At 41.7% G+C, this 25,965-nt stretch overlaps 1 protein-coding gene across 1 annotated transcript; it reads right to left on the bottom strand.

The window, feature by feature from the left end:
• Window positions 1-3,209: 3,209 nt before the first annotated feature.
• Window positions 3,210-20,178, bottom strand: LOC141799558 (uncharacterized). The gene is made up of 6 exons (XM_074681821.1): window positions 19,761-20,178; window positions 6,942-7,177; window positions 6,464-6,647; window positions 6,278-6,376; window positions 4,514-5,015; window positions 3,210-4,422 (listed from the first exon to the last, which is right to left on the bottom strand). Exons 1-6 carry the CDS (start codon window positions 19,785-19,787, stop codon window positions 3,506-3,508), a joined length of 1,965 nt encoding a protein of 654 aa, XP_074537922.1. The 5' UTR covers window positions 19,788-20,178; the 3' UTR covers window positions 3,210-3,505.
• Window positions 20,179-25,965: the final 5,787 nt, after the last annotated feature.

Below are 25,965 nucleotides of genomic sequence, written 5' to 3'. Positions count from 1 at the left end.
TGTGACACAAATAACATCGTAATTACAACCCTGATTACGTAACACTCGCTGATCCTGCTTCTTCTTTAGTGTGGCTGATATGTGGAGTCCTGAAGAGCGTAATGTGACAACCTCTTCATCTTACACGAGGGGTTCCCAAACTTTTGGGACCCTAAAAATAGTGATGCTGGAGACCGATGACCCCCTGATGTAAGAAAACACCAACACACCAATTCAAAATCAGCAAAAAGTAGGCCTGAATGCCTTAAAGGTAGGGTCTGCAGGAATTTTCGTGACTTGTTCGTGGACACAACATTCAGACTGGGCTCCTCCTCTTTGGCTCTGTGCCAGCGGCAGCACACACCCGTAGCTACGTGGACACACTCACTAGCCCATCATCCGCTTGTAGCATCGCATTTCTACGTAGGGGAATCCAGAGAGCACCTGACTTGGCATGTTAGCACAAGCTAACCACGGGTACTTGACACATACCTGGTTAGCAGAAAGCTAACTTGTGTCACTCTTCGTCCTGTGCTGCTCTTCAAGTTCCTAAAAGCAAGTGAAGGTCGAGCCAAGCTTCACCATTTTCTGTTTGGCGTTTCATTTCACTTTGGTTGTTTTCTTCCTCTGTGCTACATCCACTATCCTAGCTTCTCTGATTAGGTTCTTCAACACGCAAAGTCACTTGCGCACTGGATGGGCTGTAATTGCCTGACATAACCATGCCTACTCTCCGCCTAGAAACATTCTGACACAACTACAATATCAACATCCAGGCCGAGGAGGGATACAGACACTGACACACGTGTATCGAAGCCCATCGGAGAAGGATTGAGCAGGAGGATTCCTGTAAAAAATTGACATTTTATCTTTTAGGAAAATCCTGCAGACTCTACCTTTAGTTTAGCTGATTGGTTGAAAATCAGACCACCTTTGTGCACATATTGCTGTTTCCTAACTTAATCTATCCCCGACAAGCAAATGAGTGGGGATTGTTCCCAAATTCTCTGACATTAGATGTATTGATTTCAAAAAGAGCAGGTCTGTTTTGATTTCGACTCTCCGAGCATTAAGGTGCAGAAATCCTGTCAGTTCCCAGCTTACAGTTCTGTAATTTTCTGAGTTGTCTCTGACTTTTTATGGCACGGCAACAGGAACAGAGGCAGTAAAACCAGAAAAGGAAATGGAGACACTTTGTCACAAGGCAACACAATCAATGTGTGATATTTCAGAGCGGTCACGGGCCGTCTGGTGTGTGAAGAATCTGATCAGTCATCCCAGTGATGCTGTTAGCGCTGCAGATTCTGAAGCCAGTGCAGCTCCTTTAGTGTCCATGAACTGATGCGAACCAGCAGAATCTTCTCTCTGTGAGCGTTTCAAATAGAGCTTTGATCCCCGTTCACATCAAATCCAGCGTCTCATGATTTCTTTCTGTAGTTTTGGCCACTCCCCGGTGCTTCTGTTGTTGTAATATTTGATGCATTTGAATGGAAACCCTCAGGCTTTAATCTCTTTTCCTCAGGACAGTTCACAACAAGACAGAAATCTGAGCTCTTAGAGGCTGAAGGATAACCAAAGGGATAGGTGTGCAAATCTACTTGTAACTTTCTGCAATAGTCAAGAATTGCCCATTCTTGACATAAATGTCTGGACCACAGACTGTATACAAAGATGGATGACATGACAGCTCCCCAAAAGTGAGGCAAATATCATTTAAAGCTTCATGATTGTCTTACCAAGTGGGCTGGATTAACGCCCCAACAGAGAATCAGATTTAATGGAGGCAGACCCTATCCATTCCTTTGTGCCTAGGAATGGGTACCTTTCACATTTGAAATGATACAGTGCCGATGCACCTGGCAACTGGTACCAGTAACCAACAGTACCAATTTTTGGTACTTTTGTGTTTTTATGGGGTACCAAATATTTATTGGTTTTATTGCCTGCTTTTCCACTATCTCAGTTCGGTTTATACAGCTTTTACATTGTTTATAGAATGAAGCAGAACAAAATACTCACCCAGAAGGCTTTCCTGATCCAAGCAGTGCTTCGGGAGATATTTAGATCCAAAATCGTGCAGCGGACGTCCGTATAATGGGATCCATCGGGGCATAGACAGCGCCGCTCCTAAAACTGCATTAATCGTCCAAAAACTCGTGTTTTTCACCAATATTCCATCATGGTCCGCTCCGGGTTAGTCCTCTGCTGCAGTCTGTGTCACTCCAGACAAAGGTAAACAAAGTCTTTGTCAGTTCAGAGGTCATTACAGCCACACAGCGCTGTCTGGAGTGACACAGACTGCCGCAGAGGACTAACCCGCAGCGGACCATGATGGAATATTGGTGAAAAACACAAGTTTTTGGACGATTAATGCCGTTTTAGGAGCGGCGCTGTCTATGCCCCGATGGATCCCATTGTACGGACGTCCGCTGCACGATTTTGGATCTCAATATCTCCTGAAGCACTGCTTGGATCAGGAAAGTCTTCTGGGTGAGTATTTTGTTCTACTTCATTCTATAAACAATGTAAAAGCTGTATGAACCGAACTTATCCTTTAAGTTAGCTAAACATGGCACAGGAATCGGTACCTATCGGTAAGTACCTATAAAAGTACGTATTTTGGTACCAATCCCTACCTGTGCTTATGGGTCATGGTTTGCAATGACAACAGATATTTAGGGATTGATATAATACTTTGGAAAAGTATGACGATGCAGAGCTATACTGCAGATTAAGATATTTGAGACCCCAAAATTTTTAGTGAACAGATAAGATAAGGGAGACAATCATAGTCTCGAACCGGCAAGGCTGGCTGCCGTCAGTTCTACAAGTTTGATTCGCTCTTTGCTTTTCTGCATCTGAGTCCTTTCAAGATGTGTGTGGTGAAATTTTATATTTTGTCTGTATCCTTGTATTAAATTCTCCATTTCCTCGGCTTAAAATATGTTTTTATTGATCTTTTCTTAGTGACACCGTCACCGCTTGCCAGGTCTATCACTATTTATGCGTAGTAGGCATGCGCAATTCCAATTTGTTGGGTAGTGGTTTTCCAGGGGGCCCCCTCAAATTATGACACTTGTGCCTCTTTCATGGTGCAATAAGTGAAGTGGCTAATGATTTGCAGTTGTGCATGTGGCTAAAGCTACGACCAAATGGGCCTTTCCATAACACTAAGTTAAGACGAAAGGTTTTGTTTGCTGTTCGACTGAATGCAAGATTCTGAGAAGCTTGGACTTGAAAAAGAAACTTGCCTTGCTCTTGAACAACTGGTGGAAACTGGTGAAACATGTTGTCCATCTTTGTGTACAGTCCATGATCGGGACCCACGTGTGCTCGAACTGATTTGATTTACCTGTGGTTAACTGATGCATGACCCTCGACATCTCAACTTCCTGTCCAAAGAAAAGTCATCTGATTGGTCCCAATATTGTATACATGAGCATGCAACCTTCAGTGAATCTGTGCCTGAGCTTTGGAATGAGCATCTTGATTTTTCAGCAAACAGCTGGACTGTGTGTTCGTCCAATCAGACAGTGGTAACCGATAGCAGAGGACTGGGGCACAGCTGACTGTTGCTGTCCACCCGGGTCCCGTGTGTCAGGAGCTCCTCCACTGTCGTCCAATCATCAAGCAGCTTACTGTTCCTCAGCCGGTTCTGCTTCATGTGGCTCAGCTCCAGCACCGTCTGAGACGACAGCGCCCCCTGCAGTCCCCCGCCCTGCTCTTCCCCTCCTCCCCTCCTCTCCCTGTGTTGCCTTGCTAACGCCACATGCCGTCTCCTCTCCGTCCTGCTCCAGTACCGCCCCGCCCATCGTCCATCGTCCTCTTCCTCGCCTTCCCTCCCTCCACCTCCTCGCACCTCCTCATCCGTCGTGACCTCACTGCGTTCCCTCGCCAGCCGGTAAGCTCGGGCTCTGAGCAGCTGGTTCCTCACTGACTTCTGATTGGACAGTCTGGAGCGAGGGGAGGGTGGGGCTCCCAGTGTGCTGTACAAGGGACCAGTGAGACCTTTATGGTTGCTGGTGCGATTCCCAAGAGTCTGGATACCACGCCAGTCTGATGTACCGCTGGAGTTAGACCCAGGACTCTTGGAGAGCGAGTCCTCCTCTCTGCTGCGGCTCGTACCTTTGCTGCTCCTCAGAGAGTTCTGGTGATTGGTCAGACTGGTCCTGTCCAAGCTGAGGTGACTGGTGGAGTGGCTGTTGCTGGGATAACTGGCCCGGCTCCTCGGTCCTATTGAGCCGGTCCCTTGTTGGCTGTTTTGGAGGCTGCTCTGCTGAGTGTTTGTTTCTATGGTGTTGGGATGACTGGCCCTACGACGGCGCTGTCCTTCACTTAAATCCATTATGGTTCGACTCCGCCCTGGGGCCTCTATTGTCCCACCTCCTCCCTGATGCTGCTCCAACCACAGCGCCCTTCGCTGGCATGGTTCTGTACGGCAACCTACGGACAGACAAAAGTTATCAGATCAATAACTATTGGTGTTTCAATGTTGGGAATTAGAGTTGAATTGAAAGCTGTTTCTAGATCTTACCGATGGAAGGCGAAGGTGGCGAGCGATGGCGTGGTAAGGTGGGGCTCCTCTCTGCTCTGTGGAAGTGAACTGTGGTGGTTGTGCTGTTACCCACAGTGCAGTGGGACGCCTGTGGTGTACCACCGTGTGTTACTGGAGTTGTCTCAGGGATGGACTCCAAATCCCAGCGTCCCCTCTGCTCTCTGGGGGAGTGCCCAGACCGGAGATGGTGAGTTTGTCTATGACTTCCATGGATCTTGTGCAGGCGTCTGTGCTCCCCTGTGCTGACACTGTGAAAGCCAGAGTCACTGGGTTCAGAGGAGATCAGGGACTCCGAGGAGGAGGAGGAGCCTTGGGAGGAAGCGGTGTGGCCTGGTAGTGAGGACATAGCATCTGTCTCTGCCTCAGAGAGTGGTATCCGATGGTTTGGGCTGTCAGGACCACATCCCAGTCCACTGTCCAGCTCACTTAGGGGAAGGTATCCGAGATGACGATCTGACCTCCAGGGAGGCCGATAGTCAGCCTGAGGAGGGAAGAGAACAGGTGACATTTAATTGATTATTTCTTCAAACACAATGATACAACAAGTAGCGTCTTAAGATGCCAAATATCTTTGAGCATCCTGTATCATCTCTGGCATCACTGGCAAGTTGATGCGAAAGAAGGAAAAAATGGGAATGGCAATCTTGCAACCCAACCGGTTATCCTTTGTGGTAATGTTTTCATCTTATGGGGTTGGAGTCAATGAAAGACTTCCAGCCAAGGATTCCCACCAACTTTAGAAGCAAGAACAGAAACAGGGTTGGATTGAACTGCTTTTTGGATGACTGCCGGTAGGTCCTAGGATTGCACTCCCAAAATTTCGACCATTGCTTGGAAGTCCAGAAGATGATACTCCCTGTTTCCAAGCTGACTATCATCTTCTTTATTCTTAAAGTGGTTCAGGCAAACCTTGGACTGATGTTTGGGCTCATTGTCTTGCTTTAGGATGGACCCTGACCAACAAGGTTCACTCAGGTGGTACTGCATGGGGGGCACTGAAGAGTACTGTGGGAGCCCCTTACTCAATACAAGTCCCAGACCATGTATGGCATACAAAAAACCTTATCATTCGTCCACAGCTCCATCTTCCTGTCCTCAGTAGTCAGTTTTTGGGGTCTGATGGTCCAGCCTCATGTTCTCCTTCTGCCTCTGCCTAAATCTCAAAGTCTTCTCTTCACAGTAACTGAAACTGAGACTGTGACACCATCACGTCTTTGAAGCTGTGAAGCTTGAAGCTGTTGAGAATCAGAAACTGGTCTTCTGATTCTGGTTCGGCTTTGACTCTGCCAGACCTCTTCCTTTCAGAGTTTCTAGTCCCAGTTCTTGAGTGTCTTTGGATGCTGAAGGAATCTCTTCTCTCTGAGCTCACCTTGACTTTCTTTGACTTCTATCTCTGGATCAAGGACCTCTTTCTTGAAATGTCTCTCTTTCGTGATGAATCGTCTTTCCTTGCCCATTTTAGACTGTTGCATGACTTTCTGCAGAACAGTCCTGTTCACCATGAGAGTCTGGTACCATGGTGAGTTCAGGTCTACTTCTCTACACACACAGATGGTGGAAGGAATCAAGAAAACTTGGGAAAACTGGGATTTTCTCAACCTCTGGCCTTTCATCACTTACCCTACACCATGTCAAGCTATTCATTGGGCTTGAGCTGCTTGAAATATTAAGACATCTGGCTGATAGTATATACAAATAAATGTCTGAGAAGTAAGATTGTTGGAAGTCTACTCAGTGAGTTACCTGTCTTGGAAAAGTCTTCGGACCCATTTCTTCCGTGTTGTAGCAGCCAACCAGGCAGCTCTCTGAGTTCGGTTGGTACGGCATCATTTCTGGCCCCTGCTGTAGAAACAAAAGACACTTCAAGATGATTGTACAAAACAAAACATCGAGAGCACACCATCAGAAGATCAGAATTTGCTAAACCACCTGGAAGTCCAGTCTGTCCAGGTGATCCAAGCTGTAAGAGACACTGGGAAGGTAGCTGTGCCCCAGCTGCTGCTCGTTCGATCTGGTCAGGTAGCCGTTGGGAGGGTAGACATCAGGTGACATCATCATTCGACTGCTGGCCGAGTACAGGTCAGGTGACACGGTCATGTGACTGTAGTAGGGCCTGTGGAGGAGGAAGCAAAGGGAAGCCAGGGTTTGAGCCTCTCAGTCTTCAGATATACGCCTCAGATGAGCTAAAATGGTCCGACCTGTGGTATGTAAATTCCTGGATGAATATTTAAAGCCTTCATGCACATGTATAATCTTAGCATGTGTTGCACTGACAGCTGCCTCAGCAGAACAACCTCCCCTCATGAATATTCAGGCGCTCAGAGAGGCGATCTAACATCCTGCTGACCTTGCAAACTGACCAACGCTTGCGTCCTAAACTAATCCTGAATTTTGCCGCCCCCCTCACCCGGCACTGTAGGCCTCTCCCTGGACGTCCTCCCCCTCCACCAGTCCCATCGCTCTCAGCGCCTCCCAGTGCCTCTCTGTTGGGACGCTGCACTCATTAGCACACCGGGAGCGGCGCCTCCTGTGACCACGGTCCCTTCTGGCCTCGACCTGCACGTTGATCGGCTGGCCGTACTCGTCCACAAAGTGCAGCTCCTCCCGGTGGTGTCGGTGGCGAGCCGGCTCTCGAGATTTGGCCTGAGGAGAGAGGATTGATCAGGGTCACAGTGCATGATACTTAATGAGCGCTTTAAATCAACATCCATTAATGAAAGACCTGAGAAACTCTCCCTCATCTTCTGCTGATATCTGCAGTATCGATAAAGGACACAAGCAGCCGCACGGCACCGTGGTAAAGTGGGAGTTTAGCCTCCAGTACAAGGTCAGCCACTTCTTTTGTTTCTAACTTTTTGGCTTGCATGACTACAATTGTGTTGCATAACGTGGCATATGATTCATACTCTCTTTATATAAAAAGATAAAGGATTGAGCCATTATGTTTGGTTGGAGAGCAGCAGAGAGGAGCTCTGCAGGTCTCTGTTTCTGCTCCTCTCACTGATTATTTCCTCATTTTGAGGATGACGGTGTTTAAATTAACGAACACAGCGGCTCCGGACCTCGACCCTCCATGACACACGCTGAAAGGGAACTAATGTGCTGCATTTAGAGAACAACATGTCTTTTTAATTAGTTATAGAGTATTATTCACAAAAGTCTGACTGAATGAGAGTTTCACTGTGTAAAATCTGGTTTGGTAGATGAGTAATTGTAAAGAGAACATCCTCAGAATACAAAGCACGAATCCCGGATGTTCAGACTGAGCGTGTGCACATTTTCAAACCTCTACAAATTCACATGTTGTGGAAATCCCTGAATCTGTCTGAAAACCGATCAAATCTTAACTTAACTCTACTTTTCTTTACGAGCTAAGGTATTTATCAACAGTTAGGTAGAGCTACGCATTGAAACCTGACAACAAGCTAACTTTGTCAGTTTGTAGCGTAGCTTAGCAGCTGCTATATTTCTCTCTCCTCACAGCCCGGTGCTCTGAGACGTGTCTGTAACGTGTAACGTTAGTGAATCCTGGTTCTGTCCTACCAGAGCTCATCTACCAACTCCAACCTCACCAATCAGAGCTAACGTAACCTGGCTCTTCATTTTATTGATAGACTCTCAAATTTGAACAGACCACTGCAGAATAACTGCTGACTGTGGGTTGGAGGCTACATTAGCACAAACACATTAACCTGGGTTTTAGCCTTTATCCTGCATTTTAGCTTTTAGACTATGTTTTAGCCTTTAGTGCAAGTTTTAGCCTTGAGCTTGTGTTTTAGCCCTTAGGTCTTGATTTAGCCTTTAGCATGCATTTTAGCAACTAGACCATGCTTAAGCTTTCAGCTTGTATATAAGCCCTTAGTTTGTGTTTAAGCCTTCAGTGCTTATATAAGCCTTACGCTTGTTAGCCTTTAGTTTGTATTTTAGCCTTTAGCATATATTTTAGCCTTCAACTTGTGGTGTAGCATGTAGACCATTCTTTTAGCCTTTAGCTTGTGTTTAAGCCCTTAAGTCGTGAATTAGCCTTTCACCTGTGTCTAAGCTTTTTGTCCAAATTTTAGCCTTAAGCTCCTTAGCATTTAGCTTGTGTTTTAGCCATTGTTTTAGCCTTTAACTTGCATTTTAGCCTAAAGCTCATGCTTAAGAATTAAGCTTGTGTTTTAGCCTTCAGCCTATTTATTAGCCTTTAACTTGGATTTGAGCTTTTGGCCCATTTTTTGGCCTTTAGCATACAAGTTAAGCCTTTTGCCTGGGAGTTAGCCTTTAGCTGATATTTGAGCTGTTACCATGTGTTTTGGCCTTTTGCTTTTATTTTAGCCTTTACCTTGTGTTTTAGCCTTCACCGAGTGATTTAGCCTTTAGCCTTTTTTTTTTTAGCCTTTAACTTGTATTTGAGTGTTTGGCACATTTTTGGCTTTTAGCATACAATTTAAGCCTTTTGCCTTGGAATTAGCCTTTAGCTTATATTTGAGCTGTTACCATGTGTTTCAGCCTTTTTCTTCTATTTTAGCATGAAGCTCGTGATTTAGCCTTTAGCTTACGTTTTAGCCTTCGGACCATGTTTGAGCCATTAGCCTACGTTTTAGCCTTAAGCCTATGCTTTAGCCTGTGAATTTGCCTTTAGCTCATACTTAAGCATTTAGCTTGTGTTTTAGCCTTTAGCTTGTGCTCTATCTCTCTTCTGTTTCTCTTTCTTCTGCTCTTCTGTCCTTTTTCTGTCTGACAGTTTCACTCCAGTGTCCACCATCACTACAAAATTAATCACAGAAATCTGCCAGAAGCTAAGAAGTAGCATTTGTAAATAACCTATATCGGAGCTGATAATCTTATTTTAAAGTGTGGATTAGGATTGAGCAGATATCTAAACACACTTTTTCAAGATTACTTAGAAACTCCTCAAAGAGACTTTAAAGAGGGGTTGTGTTATTTTAAGTCTTAATTTTGTCCCTTTGGTGCCCCTGTAGTATCTCTCTTTGTTTTTTGCTGCTGTCTCTTTAAGGCTCCAGCTTCTCTCTGATTGACCAGCGGTTAGTGTTTGAGGTGATCCTTATGTCACCAGTCTGAACATCCAGTGTTGTTATTTTGTATCCATGGTGAACTTTGGCAGACAGCCTCTGGTGGTCACATGAGGAACTACAGGTGTTTCAGCTCGTTGTTGATTGTCTTCACGCTCTGAGCTCAGGAGGAAAAAAAAACAAACAGATGATGTAAAATGTAAGTGTGTCACTGTTCTGCCGCCCGGGTACAGAAAAGGACAGCTCGCGCCCTGGAGGACTTCCTGTCGCTATGAGTCGACACGATGACAAAACGACGAAGGAGGCGGTTTGTGTTGAAACGTCACGTGTGAGAGTGAAGACCAAGTTACAGAGAGCCGGTCTTCATAGAGAAAGGATGTAGGTCAGGATCCAGTAGCAGGCCTCTGTAACCCCTGGACCAGTACTGGAGTCAGTACACTCTCAGTGGAACGGCCTGGGGCCACACACACACACACACACACACATGTGAGCACACATAAAGACTGGCTCACATAGATGCAGAATGACATGAGTGCATACATAAATAACCAGTTTGTAGTTCATACATGTGGAAACCTGCTCCACACAAGGTCATACACACTCATCACACACACACACAGACACACACACACACACTGGAATCAGAGAGTGAGAGTGATGTACCCTGGAGAAGTGTGTTGCGCTCTGCTGCACTTTGACAGTAACGCAGACTGATCTATCCGTCTCTCTCGCTGTTTTTCTTCTTTTTTTTTCGTGAAGCTTTGACTCAATTTGCAGTGAGTCTCAAAGTGCAAAACTCTGCAGAATGTGACACCCCTCGTTCTCAGCACAAAATCACAGAAAGCGTGCAAAAAGCGGAGTGGAAGTGTCAGAGGCAGCGCGCTTTGGAAAAGTGAATCAGAGCCGGTGGAATTCATTCAGCTGGATTCAGACGAGCTGCTGGGAGGAAACAGTCCAACATGGACGAAAGGCTACAGCTCCTCCAGTCTTTTAATGTCTCAGTAAAGCAGGAAGTTGAAAGTTTAAGTCTTAACCTAAAGTCTTAAAGTTTTTCCAGTTTAAAGAGTGACCCTGTAAAGTGGAGACCTTCAGCTGAACGTGTCAGTGGTCAGGTTCAGACACAGAGGAAGTCATCCTGGTTCAGATTGATATATGTGTCATAATCTCATCAGATCAGGGTTTAACGAGGATCTAAAGCTGCTGGAGAAGGATGCATCCTGCTCAGAGCTGTTTTTCCTCAGCTCACCTGGATGAAAGTCATTCAGGAGCCACAAAATCTACTTAACTTCACATTAAGACAAAAAAGTGGATAATCTGGTGAATAATTAACTGAATGTGAAGTTTTTGGGTGTGTTTTGTGATTTCTTAGTTTTTTGTTTTTAATAAATTTGCAAATTTAAGAAAAAAAAACCCAGAAAGTTGTAATGTCATAGATTTTACAAATTTGCAAAATTTATGAAGTTTCAATAAGTTGACAATAAAAAATAAACAAATAAAAAATTTGCGAGATAAAAAGAGAAATTAAAAAATGTGCAAAATTTTGATATTCCAAAAAATTTGCTGTAATGTTATAATTTTGCAAAAAAAAAAAAAAATCCTAAATAATGCCATTTTTAAATTTTGCTTAACTTCCAAAATCTTTTTTTAAAGCAAAAAATGAGATTTAAAAAAGAATTCAAACATTTGCTTAATCTTCAAGAAATATGGATTTTTTTCCTAATTTGCAAAAATGTCAAAAAATTGAAATAAAAAAAATCCAAAAAAATTGCAAAAAATAAAAGATTTATTTCAAGAGGTGATGTCTTTTTTTTAAGTACAAAATGTTGTATTTTGATTTTACTTAGTGTCTGTGTAGTTATCATTATTACCCTCTGGAAGAAAAATAATTCTTTATTTTAATCATTTTTCAAAGCTACAAGGAGCCACTGCAAAGGAGTCAAAGAGCCACAAGAGGGTCCAGAACCACAGGCTGAACACCCTTGCTTTAGTGGTTGGGGGAGCGCTCAGGGTTGCACGATACATAGATACTTAGAAAGTATCGATACCCCCTGTTTTCAAAAAGTAAACAATACAACGTGTTTAAATATCGATACTCCAAGGCAATTTTTTTTGTCTGAATCAGAGACATTTTGACTCAGGCAATTTGTGAGTCTGCAGCCACCGAGCTGGGTCCTCTCTCCTCTCTGAAGTGGGCGGAGCCTCTCATTCCAAACTGTGTGTGTTGTTGTGAAGTTCAACAGTGAGCCAGTATTAGCTACGTTCGTCGATCGAGCTATGCTCGTCCATTTTCAGTCCAACGTCGTTGCTAACGTGCATCTTAATTGTGTTGACTAGCTCACAGTTTGATGTCTTAAGCTGCATGAAAGCCAAATTTGGCATTACTCTGCTTATTAAGCCGACAGTCATGGGCGGCTTGGTAAACCAACAGACGTTTCAAAGCCCGTCTGTAAAGCTTACGACCGACACACATGGAGGAAACACTACGAACAAGACAAAGCACCTCACCGTTCAGCATCCTCTCCTCCTTAAAGAGCAGGAGTGACAGATTCAAACGATGTGCCCAAACACAAAAGCCAAACAACTGTCAGTTACTTTGTGAAAAGCAACCAGTTCACCACTGCTTGTAGTTGATATACGACAAATAATAATCAGCGTCTTAAACACATGAGCCTTGTGAATCAGCATCGACTCACTTGAGGCAGCCTTCCCTTCAAGCTGCTTCTGTTCATTTTCTGATGTTTTAGTTTTGCCATGGCATTGATCAAGTATCAGTACCGAGATGTTTTAGGCAGGAATCGTATCAAACCATAATTTTGGTATTGACAACACTTGCTTGGACCAGCTTTAGATGACTTTGTCTCTTGAGCTGGTTTCCTTTATAGAGTCAACAAATTCATTTCATCAGAACCAGCACAGGCTAACTGCTATCAGGCTAACGAAAGGTCTTCACTGTTGTCATAGGCCTCGTTTTCACCAAAAGGTCCAGTCTGTATCAGTACAGTTTGGTACGGGTTGGATCAGCCAACTGTGCCTTTCTTGGTAGGCGTCTTGTAAGTCAGATACTGATTGCCAAGCTATGTAACAGTGGGACAGTATAGCAGTGTACCCTGCTAATGAATCCAACGAAGAAGAAAAACATGACACAGTAAACAAACAGCAACGATGGAAGACATCCAGCAGTTAGAACTACCTTGCTTCTAGCCCCACCTTTGGGACTGGATCGGTACGTCTGGCACCCCAACTGAAGGGTCCCAAAAAGTCCGATGGTAGGGGTCAGTAATTTGGCGACTTGTCCCGTTAGTCAAAGGAAACGCCATAAAATGCGTGACTTAAGCCTGTTTCCACCAAGCGGTTCGGTTCGTTTGGCACGGAACACATTTTTCTGCGTTACCACTGACTAACACTGACAGATCCCCAAATAACCAAGACGTACCGTCCCACTTTTTGGGGCTCTTCCGTAGGGGTGTCAGGCATACCGATCTAACCCCAGAAGGTGGAGCTAGAAACACTGCTGTCCATTGATTGGTCTAAAGAATGGTCACTTCCTGTGTGACAGTGGCAGCTGTATTTCTCCTGGCGGCTCAAAGACTTCTCTGAAACAAAGCTTGATTGATCTTTTAACGAAGCGCCACATGCCAATCACAGAGAGGACGAATTGTTGGGTGTCTTCCATCATTGCTCTTTGATTACTGTGTCGCGTTTTTCTTCTTCGTTGGATTTATTAGCGGGGTACACTGTGTCCCACTGCTATGTCGTCACACAATTATGTTACTAATGCGGCTGTCGGCATCGGACTTACACGCCGCCCACCAAGAAGGGCACGGTTGGCTGTGGAAACGCAAACAGGATCAGGCTTAACCAAGCCAACCCTTACCAAACTGTACTGATCTAAGCTGAACCGCTTGGTGGAAACAGGGCTTTGCTGCCCTCTCATGGTCTGGTGCTGTGTTACATTATCTGTCCTGGTCAAAGAATGGACCGGGACAGACCGTGCAAAAGTTCCTGGACCACTCAGTTCTTGCTTGTGGGAATCAACATCACAAACATACATCCACGAGACACCCTGGTCACGGCACCAGATCTAAGGTCAGTTCGTCTTTGCTCTGTTGCACTTTAACTCTGCCCTCACATGTCTGTCAACCTTACACTGCAAAAACTGAAATCTCACCAACTCGTATTTTTGTCTGATTTTTAGATAAAAATGTCTTCTCAGACCTCGTTTGAGACAATCTGTCCGCACACTGATCCAAACCCCCGTTACTGAAATAGCACAAGATCTTCACAAGATCTTTAGGAGACAGAGGGTCGTAGCCATGAAAGACCTGTAGCCCCGCTCCCGACAGGCCTCCAGAGGGCTGACCAATCAGGGATAAGGGGGTTTGTGGAGGAGGGAGCCTTAAAGAGACAGCAGCTTAAAGAAAGTGTTTCAGACAGAGGCTGAAATAAGAGTTTTCTGAACGACTAGGGGAAGAAAAGACAGACACTGATCCTCCTTCTTGTCTGAGGCTCTGGGCTCTGAATGAATCCTTCTTCCAATCAAATAATAAACTAAACTTTGTTGGTTTCATGTGTGAAGAGTCGTCACCTCCTGCTGAGCTGACAGCTGAGGATCTCCTGAATGTAAATGTTTGAGCGCTCTGCTGTGACACCGTGGCGAGGGAAGGATAGTTGCGGATCAGAGTGGGTTTATGTCCGTGACGAGACGCCAACGGCAGGATGTGGTGTGATGGAGGAGGGATTGACAGGTTGACGTGTTCGATGAGACCGACGGCTGCGTCGCCTGAGGACGTACAGATTACTCCTAAAGCAAACATTAACTCTCCGTCCTGTTGTTCTCATGTGTCGTGCCAAACGGGAACAAAAACACAGACGCTCCTGATTATAACCTGCAGGAATCACAATGAGCCCAATCAAACCGTCATTTTCTCCTGATTCCCAGACAATGAGCGTGAAGAAGAAAAATAACTCCACCATCCAATCGTCTGTGCAGCCGAGTGTTTCAGAGCCTCGTCACTGAATAAAAGACTGACACTCTGACACCAACAGAAAGAAACCGTGACTCATGCTCCTCAGTTTCCCTATTACTGAATGTGAAGCTTTAATGATCAGAGAATAAATCAAGCAAAGATCTCTCAGAGATTATTCATGTGTAAGGTTTTCCCTGAAGGAGTCATTGTGATGTGGTGAGCTCCACTACAGAGTCATGTCTGTCTCTGGAAATACAAAAAGTCAGCGCTGAATCAGGATTAATTTATCCTCCAAAACTAAATTTCTTCCTTTGTTCTGACGATGGAAACAACAGTGCCCCCTAAGGGTCACAGCAAGATTTTTTTTCACACAATACTTTTGTATATATTATTTATTTCATATTGCAATATGTCATATTATTGAGAGAGAGTGCAAAATAATTGCAAGGAAATGCAAAAGTTGAACGAAAATGAATGAACAAAAATATTTGAGGGAACGCCAAAGTTTTGCGAGGGAATGCAAAAGTGTATCAAGGGATAACAAAATTATTGTAAGGGAACGCAGAAGGAGAACAAAGGATGCAAAACAACACTGAGGGAACGCAAAAGTTTTCCAACAAATGCAAAAGTAGAACAAAGGAGCACAATATTATTGAAAGGGAACGCAAAAGTAAAAGGAAGAAATGCAAAACTTCACTCAGGGAATGCAAAGTTTTGCGAGGAAATGCAAAAATATAAAAAAGGAATGCAAAATTACTGCGAAAGACTGCAAAATAATTTTAAGGGAATGCAAGAGTAATTTAGAGGAATGCAAAAATAGAACAAACAGGTGCAAAACTTTACCAAGGGTATTCAAAAGTTTTGCGAGGAATACCAAGTATGACAAAAGAATGCAAAATGATTGTCAAACGATGCAAAATTACTGTGAGGGACCCCAAGTTTTGCATAGAAATGCAAAAGTATAACAAAGGAATGCAAAACTGTACTGAGAGATTGCAAAAGTTTTGTTAGGAATGCAAATTATAACAAAGATTGCAAAATTATTGTGACAGCGCAAAATTACTGTGAAAGAATGCAAAAAAATTGTAAGGGAATGCAAAACTATAATAACAGAACACAAAATTATTGTAAGGGAATGCAAAAGTAGAAGAAAGAAATGCAAAACTTTACTAAGGGAATGCAAAAATTGTGAGGGAAAGCAAAAGTATAAAAATGGAATGCAAAATTATCCTAAGGGAACGCAAAAGTAGAACAAAGAAATGCAAAACTTCACTGAGGGAATGCAAAAATATAACAAGGGAATGCAAAATTACTACAAAGGCATGCAAAAAATGGAAGAGAACGCAAAAGCATTGTACAGGAATGCAAAAGTAGAAAAAAAGAGGTGCAAAACTTTACCAAAGCAATTCAAAACTTTTGCCAGGAATACCAAGTCTGACAAAAGAATGCAAAATAATAGTGAAGGAATGCAAAAGTTTTGCAAAGGAATGCAAAAGTGTAACAAAGAAATGCAAAAAATATTAGAAGAGACTGAAAAGAATTGTAAAGGAACGCAAAAGTAGAACAAAGAAGAACTGAACTGAAGGAATTTAAAAGTTTGGCGGGGAATACTAAGTTTGACAAAAGAATGCAAAATTACTGTGAAGGAATGCCAAAGTTTTGCAAAAGGAATGCAAAAGTGTAACAAAGGAGAATTAAATTATTATAAAGGAATGCAAAATTACTGTGGAGAAATGCAAAATAATTGTAAGGGAACAAGAAGAAAGAAATGCAAAAATTTACTGAAGGACCACAAAAGTTTTGCGAGTAACACAAAAGTATCATGAGGGAATGCAAATGACTGTGAAGGAATGCAAAAGAATTGTAACGGGGTGCAAAAGTAGAACAAAAAAAAACAAAAATTTACTGAGAGATTGCAAAAGTTTTGCAGGGAATGCAAAAGTATTACATCAGGGAATGCAAAATTACTGTAAGGGAATGCAAAAGTTGTTGTAAAGGAACACAAAAGTCTTCCTTAAAATAATCTTGCCATGACCCTCTGGGGCCTCCGTAGGAAACACAGCGGTGGTTTCTCCTCAGGTTTTTCTTTCAGCTCTCCTCCTGACCCCGTTCTGTCCCCGTGTTTATCTCCCTCTTCTCCATATAACACTGTTTATAAGCTGATATATATAGACTGATGTATACAGAGTGACTGTGGCGCCCGGTCTGCTGTGTGTGTGTGTGTGTGTGTGTGTGTGTGTTTGTGTGTGTGTGTGTGTGTTTGTGTGTTTGTCTTCATCTATCTCACAGCGCTGGTCATCTCTGCAGCCGTCAGCTCGGGTTATGATCTGCGTCCTCTCTCTGTCTCTGTACTGTACTGTGAGGGTCCATCAGAGGTCCACTGACCTGCTACACCACGTGTGTGTGTGTGTGTGTGTGTGTGTGTGTGTGTGTGTGTGTGTGTGTGTGTGTGTGTGTGTGTGTGTGTGTGTGTGTGTGTGTGTGTGTGTGAGAGGAAGTCATCCGATAAGGTGTTTGTTTATCACTCATCAAGGATGAAACCTCCTGCGACGTGTGGAGCTGATAATCTCGTGTTTCAGAGATGAATCCTCGCTCCTGCAGATCGTTCAGCGCAGCGTGTCTGAAGCGAGCGTCGAGCCGCGGCCCGAGCGGCCTTTTGATCACCGAGGCGTTCAGCCAGGAGACGCGGCGTTAAACCAGAACACGGCTAAGCTCCCTGATCACCGCGCAGGGTAGAAACCTCTCAGAGCTCCACAAAGAGCAATTACTGAGATGTGACTTTGTTTCATAACGGCGCTCAGAAACAGGAAACACTCTCCTCTGGAGGAAGCCGAGCTGCAGCACTCTCTCTTTCCCTCAGAAAGAATAACTCAGCAGAAAACAGCCTCTCCTCTCCTTCACCCTCAAATGTTTGCTTTGCTGCAGTTGAGTCACCGGTGGAAGAGAAGCTCAGGAGGTAAAACTGGAAAAAAAACTCTCTGAAGGATTCAACAAGTGGATCGATACGAGGCTCAGCACGGAGAAACATCCAGCAGCGTTACAAAAACACACACACACACAGAGCTGCTTTAGAGGTTTGGAACGGAGGAATGTGTGTGTGTGTGGAGTGTGAGCATTTAAAACTTAAAAAACATCAAAACCACCAACTGAACATCTATGGCTGTACGCCAAATCGTGCACTTCCATTAGTAAACAGCCAACATGGCGACCACTGAGGGCCAGAAGTGTCCGGCGTTTTGAGTTCAGCAGCTCAGAAACCAAAGTGTGCTGAGTTTATCCAACGATCAGCGTGAAAAAACCTGATGCTCTAAAAACAAAACAAATAAGACACTGATGGAGCAAAGCGCAGTCACACTCTAAGTTAAACTGTTGTTTAATGACTTGAATATTTGAGTAAAATACTGTCGACATTTCATCTAAAGCAATAAACACACATTAAAAGTACAGGAAGTTCAGTCTGGAACAAACTGGTAAAATTGCTGCCAGTTAAATAGAAAATTGTTTTTGTTATTATTTAAGTAAAATTCTTTAAAATAAATAAATAAAAAAATTCGTAAAAGTAAGATTTTTTTTTTAACTGTTACAGTATTTTTCTGTCAGTTTTACTTGTTACTGTAATCTACTGTTCTTTGGAAAGTAACAATTGAAAACTTGATAAAAATAAAAAAATAATTTTAAACAGTAAAACGCCTTTTTGTTATTGTCACAATAAACATTCATTTATATATATATATATATATATATATATATATATATATATATATATATATATATATATATATATATATATTTATATATGTTAGTGTGTGTTTCAGAGGTGTTTCATTCACAACTGTAATTTTTAAAGTCTTACATTAAAAAATGTGATTCTTTTCATTCCATTTTTTTTCCAAAATTAAAATTTTTTGATATTTATTAAGAGTAAAATCTGTGTTTTTTTTGTAACTGTATTTTTTTCAACATTGAAAATGACTTTTGTTTAGGTTTAAACACGAAAAACAGTATTTTTCTTCATTAAAAAACTGCAGATTTTTTTTTCAAAAATCACTTTTTCCCAACAGTAAGAACTGTTTTTTTATTAAAAAAAAAAAAAAAAATTTGTAATGGTAAAATTTTTTTTTTAGTGTTTTATTAAAAGATGGTATTTTTAAAATATTCTTACCAAAAAAAAAGTATTTTTCTTCATTAAAAAACTGGATTTTTTTTTTCAAAGTTATTTTTTTTCCCCAACATTTAGAACTGTGTTTTTATAGTAACTGTGTTTTTTTAACATTAAAAAATATTTTTGTATGGTAAAAAAAAAACCTTTTTCTTTAGTGTGTCATTAAAAGATGTTTATTTTTAATTTTTTAAATTCTTACACAAAAAACAGTGTTTTTCTTCCATAAAAAAACTGTAGGCTTTATTTTCCAAAAATTATTTTTTTAAAGTTACTCCAATTTTTTTTCTTTTTTTTTCTTTAAAATATTTTTTTTTGTTTTGGTTTAATTTTTTTTTTTTAGTGTTTCTTAAAAAAAAACAAAAACCAAACCCCCCAAAAAAACAACTATTTTTTTCATTGTTACTTTAATTTTTGTTACATCATTACATCAAAACTGTGTTTCCTGTTACTGCTGCTACAGTGGTTAATATACATATTTTATATATATTTATTTATTTTTTCTGTTTTATTCAATTTTAAAGTGACCATAAGTGTGTAGAAGAAACGTGCTTTCAAACAAAAACAGTATATTAAAAACTACAATCTGTATACTTTCTTCACTATATATTCTCATTTGACACTGACAGTTTTTTACAGAGCATTAATCTGTTTACTTTGAGCCCTGATTCTCAACCGTCCAAAAAATGAAGGTCAGAGTCGACCGACACCTGTGCCAGGATTTACATTAACATCATGCAACTCTGCAAATGCAGCAGGACTGTGTTTACAGACAGGAGCCGCTGCCAAAACACTCTCATCACACACTGATCTGTCCTCACTGTGAGAAGCCTTTTCTGGACCTGAGGAGGTTTATTAATGTTCCTGGAACTGAATCTGAGCTCTGAGCTCCTGAAAAGGTTCCTGGTTCCTGTGGAAAGTTCCTCCTGCAGCAGATACTCAGCTTCAGTAAATGAGATTAGTTTGATGCAGAGAACTCGATATCACTTTCTATCAGAGCCTTTAGCATCACACACACACACTACAGTACGTGTGTGTGTGTGTGTGAGACTCTCGCCCAAACACACCTGCAGCAGGTCACTCACCTTGGTGCGGCTCAGTCGACAGCCCATGCTGATGTCCTGGGACGAGACGAGTGAAGAGGAGAGGAGCTGAGGGCAGAGGAAGGAGGAGAGGAGGAGAGGAGCTGAGGCAGAGGAAGGAGGAGAGGAAGATGAGGAGGTCGCTGGGAAAAGGACGAGCGAGGTTAGGGTGGCAGGGAGAGAAAGAGAGAGAATCTGATCCCCCACAATCCTTCGCTCATCAGCTGTCCTCCTGCACCGCACAGCAAACTCCAGCTCCCATGATGCCGCGGTGTAAACAGCAGCAGCAGCAGCAGCGGTCGGCGGGCAGCAGGTCCATCGCTCTGAGCTCGTCTCTCTCCTCAGGAATCTGGAGCCTGCGAGGGCGAGCGAATGCAGCAGAGAGAGAGGGTGTGTGTGTGTGTGTGTGTGTGTGTGAGTGTGTGTGTGAGTGTGTGTGAACAACAGAGCCGTCCTCCTCACAGTTTCTTCTTCTTCTTCTTCTTCTTCGTCTTTCTTCCTCTCCTGTCACTCTCTCCCTCTCTGTCTGTGCAGCTCTGCTCCCCTCAGCCAATCAGAGAGCCTGGATGGGAGGCGGAGGCTGTGATTGGCTGAGAGCAGAGTCCGTCTCAGCATCCATTCATTTTTCTCTCTCTGTCCGTGCTCTCTCCTCCTTTGTCACCATCTGTCGTCAGATACCTTCCTGCTTCTACCTTCTTCTCCTCATCTGCCTCCAGCTCCCACTGACGCTGATATAACTCCTCCTGAGCGTGTGTGTGTGTGTGTGTGAGAGAGAGCGTGTGTGTGTGTGTGGTAATTATCTCTTTATGCAAACCATGTGATTCATAATTTTTCCTCTGAGTGAGAGCGTCGTTCTCAGAAACAGAGCGTTCTGTGAATCTCAGGCTGCAGCAGGACTTCACTTCCTCCAGCGTTAAATAAAACATCGAGTGAATGAATCAGTTAATAACTCGACACAGATTTATATTTAGAAGGACTGGTGTTACATTTTATTCAGGAGGAGCTCTAAATTTAAAGATTTAATTGCTTTACTCTGTATTTTTAAAGCTCCCATCTCCTGCTCCTTTCCTGCAGTTTAATCTGGATCATTGATGTCTTCATGAAATGGTAGTAACATGTTTTGGTCCAAAAAGCCAATAAATCAAGCACAGCAGCATGGTTTCCAGGCTCTCATAGCCCCTCTGCTCAGAACGCTCTGATTTAGTGGGCGTGGCCTTCATATGTAAATGAGCTGCCGCTGATACCGCCCCGCTCTTCCACGTCACTGAGAGCGGCGCCACGAGCTCCGAGTGCACAATGTTTAGAAAACAGAGAAGCTCCTTTACCGTAACATTACAGGCTAAAACAACAGGCTAACTGCAGCTAAAGTTAGCATCCTGAAGCTAACACAGAGACAGGGGGGACACTAAGGAAAAGCTCTTCCATCTGCTCCACAGCACACAGCATTTAAAATACTCACATTTCCAGGGTCCCAGGTTTGTTGGAGGATGGTTGGTAATGCGCCTGGATTCAGGACCAGTCTATTGGCTAGCCCTCTGTTGGACTGTCCAAAGTTGGAAAAGCAGTCGGCCGTGAAGTGACTAGCACACACATGCACAGTTTTACTGAGTGTAGCTGGCACATTTCCTGATAAATGAACTCTAGACACTTAGTCTGTCTTCTTCTGAGATGGGAAGCTTGAGCATGGAACTATGTGGCTGTTTACAGCCAAAAACAGAGCAGTGATGGCTCCTCAACTTCAGCATTCTCCTTCCGGGGAGGGGAGTGTGCAGGGAGGGGGTTCAGGGGTATCTCATAATCAGGTCAGACTTGCTCCTGATTGGTCAAAAAAGGGAATCGCTGACGTCGGCAAATCCCCAAATTCCAAACAGCTCGTTTTAGGTCAGGATTTTACATTAACAAGCTCTACTAAGAACAGGTTTGGTCATTAAAAATCACATTTTGTGGGCTGGGAGGAAAGACAAAGACCCACACATTTCACTAAAAGACTTAATAAAGTGATTTTTGCAGAATATGGGACCTTTAAAAACAACAAATTGTGCCTTTGAAAAAGAACTACATACTGTGCCTTTAAATAGCATCAATGAACCTTAGAAAAACAAACTGTACCTTTAACTAACTACACAGTGTACCCTAACAAAATAAAATGAAGAAAAAAAAACGTACCTTTAGAAACATTGAAAGCCATCATTAGCCATCGTTAGCCATCGTTAGCCATCGTTAGCCATCATTAGCCATCATTAGCCATCGTTAGCCATCGTTAGCGTTGGAGGTGGCACTTCAGGTAGGGAATCAGAAATAAAGGGGCGGGGTCTTCCCAGCTGGACACGCCTCCTCCCACAGCTTTTATTGGGCTTTTCAATAAAGTTGAAAAATAGATGAAAGATTAAATTTTAACTGTTTAATTCATACATGACACTGCTGGTATCAGAAGCCCCACCCCTTCTTGATTTCGATTGGTTGGTTCCTTCTTTAAGCCGTGACGAATGCTGTGTTTTTCTTTACTGAAGATTGTGAGACAGAAAGACCAAACCATCACCACATGAGCAGCTCCATGAGGACTTTCAGCCTGTTTCAGCCTTTGTTTTGGTTTGTTTCTAACACCCAGGTGTGTCCAGCTTGTTCAGCACCTGGAGGAGACCAAAACAGAGCAAAAAGATAAGTAAATTTTGGGCTAACCAAGGAGAGGGAACAGCGCTTGTGCTTCTCTGGCATCTAACTGTGTCTGTATTTAGCGTCTTATTCCTTTAATATTCAGTGAGCCCTCTGACCCAGTTTGTGTTTATATCTATGACCATGTGTGACAGTATGTTGATACATGTGTGTGTGTGTGTGTGTGAGTGTGTGTGTGTGCCATATGTTACTGTGTGTGTGTCGGTGTATCCAGGTCTCCCTGGAGTCAGTGGAGGTTCATTAAGCCGCATTAATTCGTCTTATGTAACTTTCTCTTCCTCTCACTCTCCTGTAATCAACAACCAAGGAGCTGCTCTGAGAGGCGTTCAAGGTCCCTCAGTTTTCACGCTATCGTTTTCAACTCAACTCGTAATTTGCCAAGACGAGATGTGTTCGTCAGAAAGGTGTCGATAGCATCTTGTTTGCTAGATTTAGATTTAGGAACTTTGTTTTACATGGTGCTCTATGGGGGTTGACTCACTTTTGGAGCCAGCCTCTAGTGGACAAAGGAGGAACTGCAGTTTATGCCACTTAAAGGCTTTTCTTGTTACACAGGTGTTCTGATTAAATCTGTTGGTCTGACGTTTAAATAACGATGACACGTCTTTATAAACGTAGAGGAGTCTTCCTGTTCTCCCCTCTATCCCTCCATCCTCCCTGTTTCTCTCTTTCATCACGTATCCTCTGATCTCTCCTTTCCTCTAAAATTTTGCTTTGCAGAGCAAACTCTCCGCCCGGGGGAAGGTTGTTGGTGCTGTGGTCACCAGAGAGCCGTGTCCTGGTGCAGTGATGCAGTCAGAGTCTCGCTCTCTGCAGGACACACTTCCTGAGCACCCTGTCCAATCATTTACATGAAGATCGTTATTTCTCTCTTTCATGCAAGTACAGTATTCAACACAAGCTTGTCCTTACTTTTTCCACTTTATTTCCTCCGAAATTGATCTCTCCTATTTAATAACATCATTCTCTGGCCTCTTCTCTGGCCTCTGAATTATTTCTCCAGCACCTAGACCCATGCCAATATAATTTACATGCTTGATATGTGGCAAGACAGCAAGACAACAACAACAAAAGAGATAAAATAAGCAAAATAAACAATTAATGTTATCAAATGAAATAATTCTTTAAAAGGTTTTTAAATTTTTGCAAATTTATTGAATTTTGTTTTCTTTTTTTAATTTTCATTTCAAAATAGTTTGACACTGTTGCATGTTTTTTAAATTTCAATTTTTTTATTTTGATCATTTTTTTGCACATTTTTTTGCAAGTTTTTTTATTTTGTTTTATTTTTGCAAGTTTACAGAAGCTCACTGTTTAATCTTTGCAAATTTTTTAACTTCCTATGTTTTTGTTATTTTTGTAAAACTGCAACCTTGTGGAATTTTCACAAATTAATTGAATTTTGTTTTTGTTTTGATTTTTTTTTAATTCAAAACTATTTGACATTTTGCATGTTTTTTAAATTTCAATTATTTTGAAATTGTTGCAAATCTTTCAAATAACACTTAATTGGGGAAATTCTTGCAAACATTTTAAATTTCAAACATGTTTTCAAATTTGATAAATTTTTTGAATTTGATAAAAAAAAAAAAAAAAAAAAAATTCTTCAAAATTTTTGAAATTTATTTCTTTGCAATTTTATACAATGATATTTTTTATCCCAGCAAATTTTTTAAGTCTAAATGTTTTTATTAATTTTGTAAAATTTTGCAACTTTCTGAAATTGTTTGCAATCCTGAAATTTCTAATAAGTGATTGAAGATGATTGATATTAAGCCTTTTGTGAATTTCCATTTAACATTGTACCAGAGCCAGCTGTAATATGAGTTCAGCCAGAAAACTTTTTGCTTGAAACTTTATTTTTCATTATCGTTTAAGTTTGGCGTCAAAGCTCCGATCTTGGAAATCGAATATTCCAAGATCCCTCTCAGTTACGTCACCTCCATCGGTCGCCTGGCTGCAGTTTGTCCTAAGAAAGAATAAAACGCCCCTGAATGAAGATTTAAAACCCGTCAAGAGAAAGAAGAAACAGTTTATTTCTTTATTAATCTTATATACAGACATTTACACCGATCATTGCTAAAGTTACTGAAGATAGTTACGGTGATTTCCTGATATCTACGACAGTGTAACACAGATACTGTAAATTATTAAAGACTCCGTCCAGGTGAAGCTCCAGTCTGAGAGTAAATGATGAACAGTAAATACATATTTATGAGGAAGAAGAAGAAGCAGGGTCGTCAGTTTGACACAACAAACATTCAGAAATCGTCCATTTACTAAAAACACTAAAAAACTAAAAACATGTCTCCCACTTCTTTCCTTTGTCTCTCCAGAGGTTTGTTTCCACGTGAGATGATCCGGTGAATGTTCACTGAAGAGACTCAGTGTTTGGCTCTGTTTGTCTGAAATCATCGAATAATTAGAACTCAAAATAAACCGATTATACCACGAGCTAACACAACTCTGCTAGCATGACTTCATGATGAACTGACGAACCTTGGTTTGTTCACCTCAGTCTGCTCTCACATGAAGAAAAAAACACTTTTGGCTTTGTTTGTTACAGAAATTAGATAAGGTTAGCCTAGCTTAGCATAAACAATGGAAGTAAAAGGAAGAGCTAGCTAAATTTGGTGGTTTGCTAAAGCAGCTCTGTGCGAGTTGTGCCTGAAAGAGGCAGTGTTTTGCTTTTTTCCATCTTAATTTTGACCCTCTGGTGCCCCTGTAGTATCTTTCCATGATTTACAGCTAAAAAAAAACAAACATATTTTTCTCTCTCAGGTGTCTAAAAAAATGTATTTGTATATATTTCAGCCTCTGTCTCAAACATTTGGTCTTAGCTGCTGTCCCTTTAAGGCTTCCTGCTCCACAAACCCCCTTCCCTCTGATTGGCCAGCTTAATGGAGGCCTGTTAAGAGCGGAGCTACGGGCAGATCTTGTTGTTTGAGGCTAATTCAGACATTCTTATTTTTTTCAGGGATTTCTACAACACATGAATGTGTTGAGCTTTGAAAAACAACAACAGTGACCCCAGTGGTTAAACTGCGAACTGCAATTCACAGTTTTTGCAAATGTTTGCAATTTGTTTTTAGCAGATTTACGTAATTTCCTTTTTTAATCTTTTGTAAAACTTTGCAACTTTCTGAAATTTTTGTGAATTTATTGAATTTCATTTTCTTTCTGATTTTTTTTTCATTTCCAGATTGTTTGACATTTTTACATGTTTTTTTGAATTCCAAGTATTCTGAAATTTTTGCAAGTCTTTGAAATATAATTTTTTAAAATAATTCTTGCAATTTTTTTAAACTCGTTTTTTGAATTTGATATTTTATTAAATTGCAATTTTTCAATGAATTTTTTGCAAATATACATTCTTTTTAAATTTGCAAATTTTTGATATCTCAATATTTTTTAGATTTTTGGAAAATTTTGCAACTTTCTGAAAGTTTTTGCAATTATGATATTTCTAATTAGTGATTGAAGAAAAACTGCAATTCTTTATGACATTTTTTGCAAATTTACATTCTTTTTTTTC

Source organism: Halichoeres trimaculatus, unplaced genomic scaffold, assembly GCF_033239565.1.
Source record: "Halichoeres trimaculatus isolate MK-OKI-2021-1 unplaced genomic scaffold, fHalTri1.1 fHalTri1_scaffold_11, whole genome shotgun sequence".
Lineage (NCBI taxonomy): Eukaryota > Metazoa > Chordata > Actinopteri > Labriformes > Labridae > Halichoeres > Halichoeres trimaculatus.
Note: the sequence above shows the minus strand (reverse complement) of the source record. Positions and strands in the feature narration are given on the sequence as shown.

Bases quoted from the DNA above. Each gene is read 5' to 3' on its own strand.
- LOC141799558 (XM_074681821.1), bottom strand. From the start codon at position 19,787: ATGGGCTGTCGACTGAGCCGCACCAAG. The intron at 6,648-6,941 runs GTGAGGGGGGCG...CCTCCTCCACAG, and splicing joins GGAGAGGCCTACAGTGCCGG to GCCCTACTACAGTCACATGA. The intron at 5,016-6,277 runs GTAACTCACTGA...TTCCCTCCTCAG, and splicing joins CGAAGACTTTTCCAAGACAG to GCTGACTATCGGCCTCCCTG.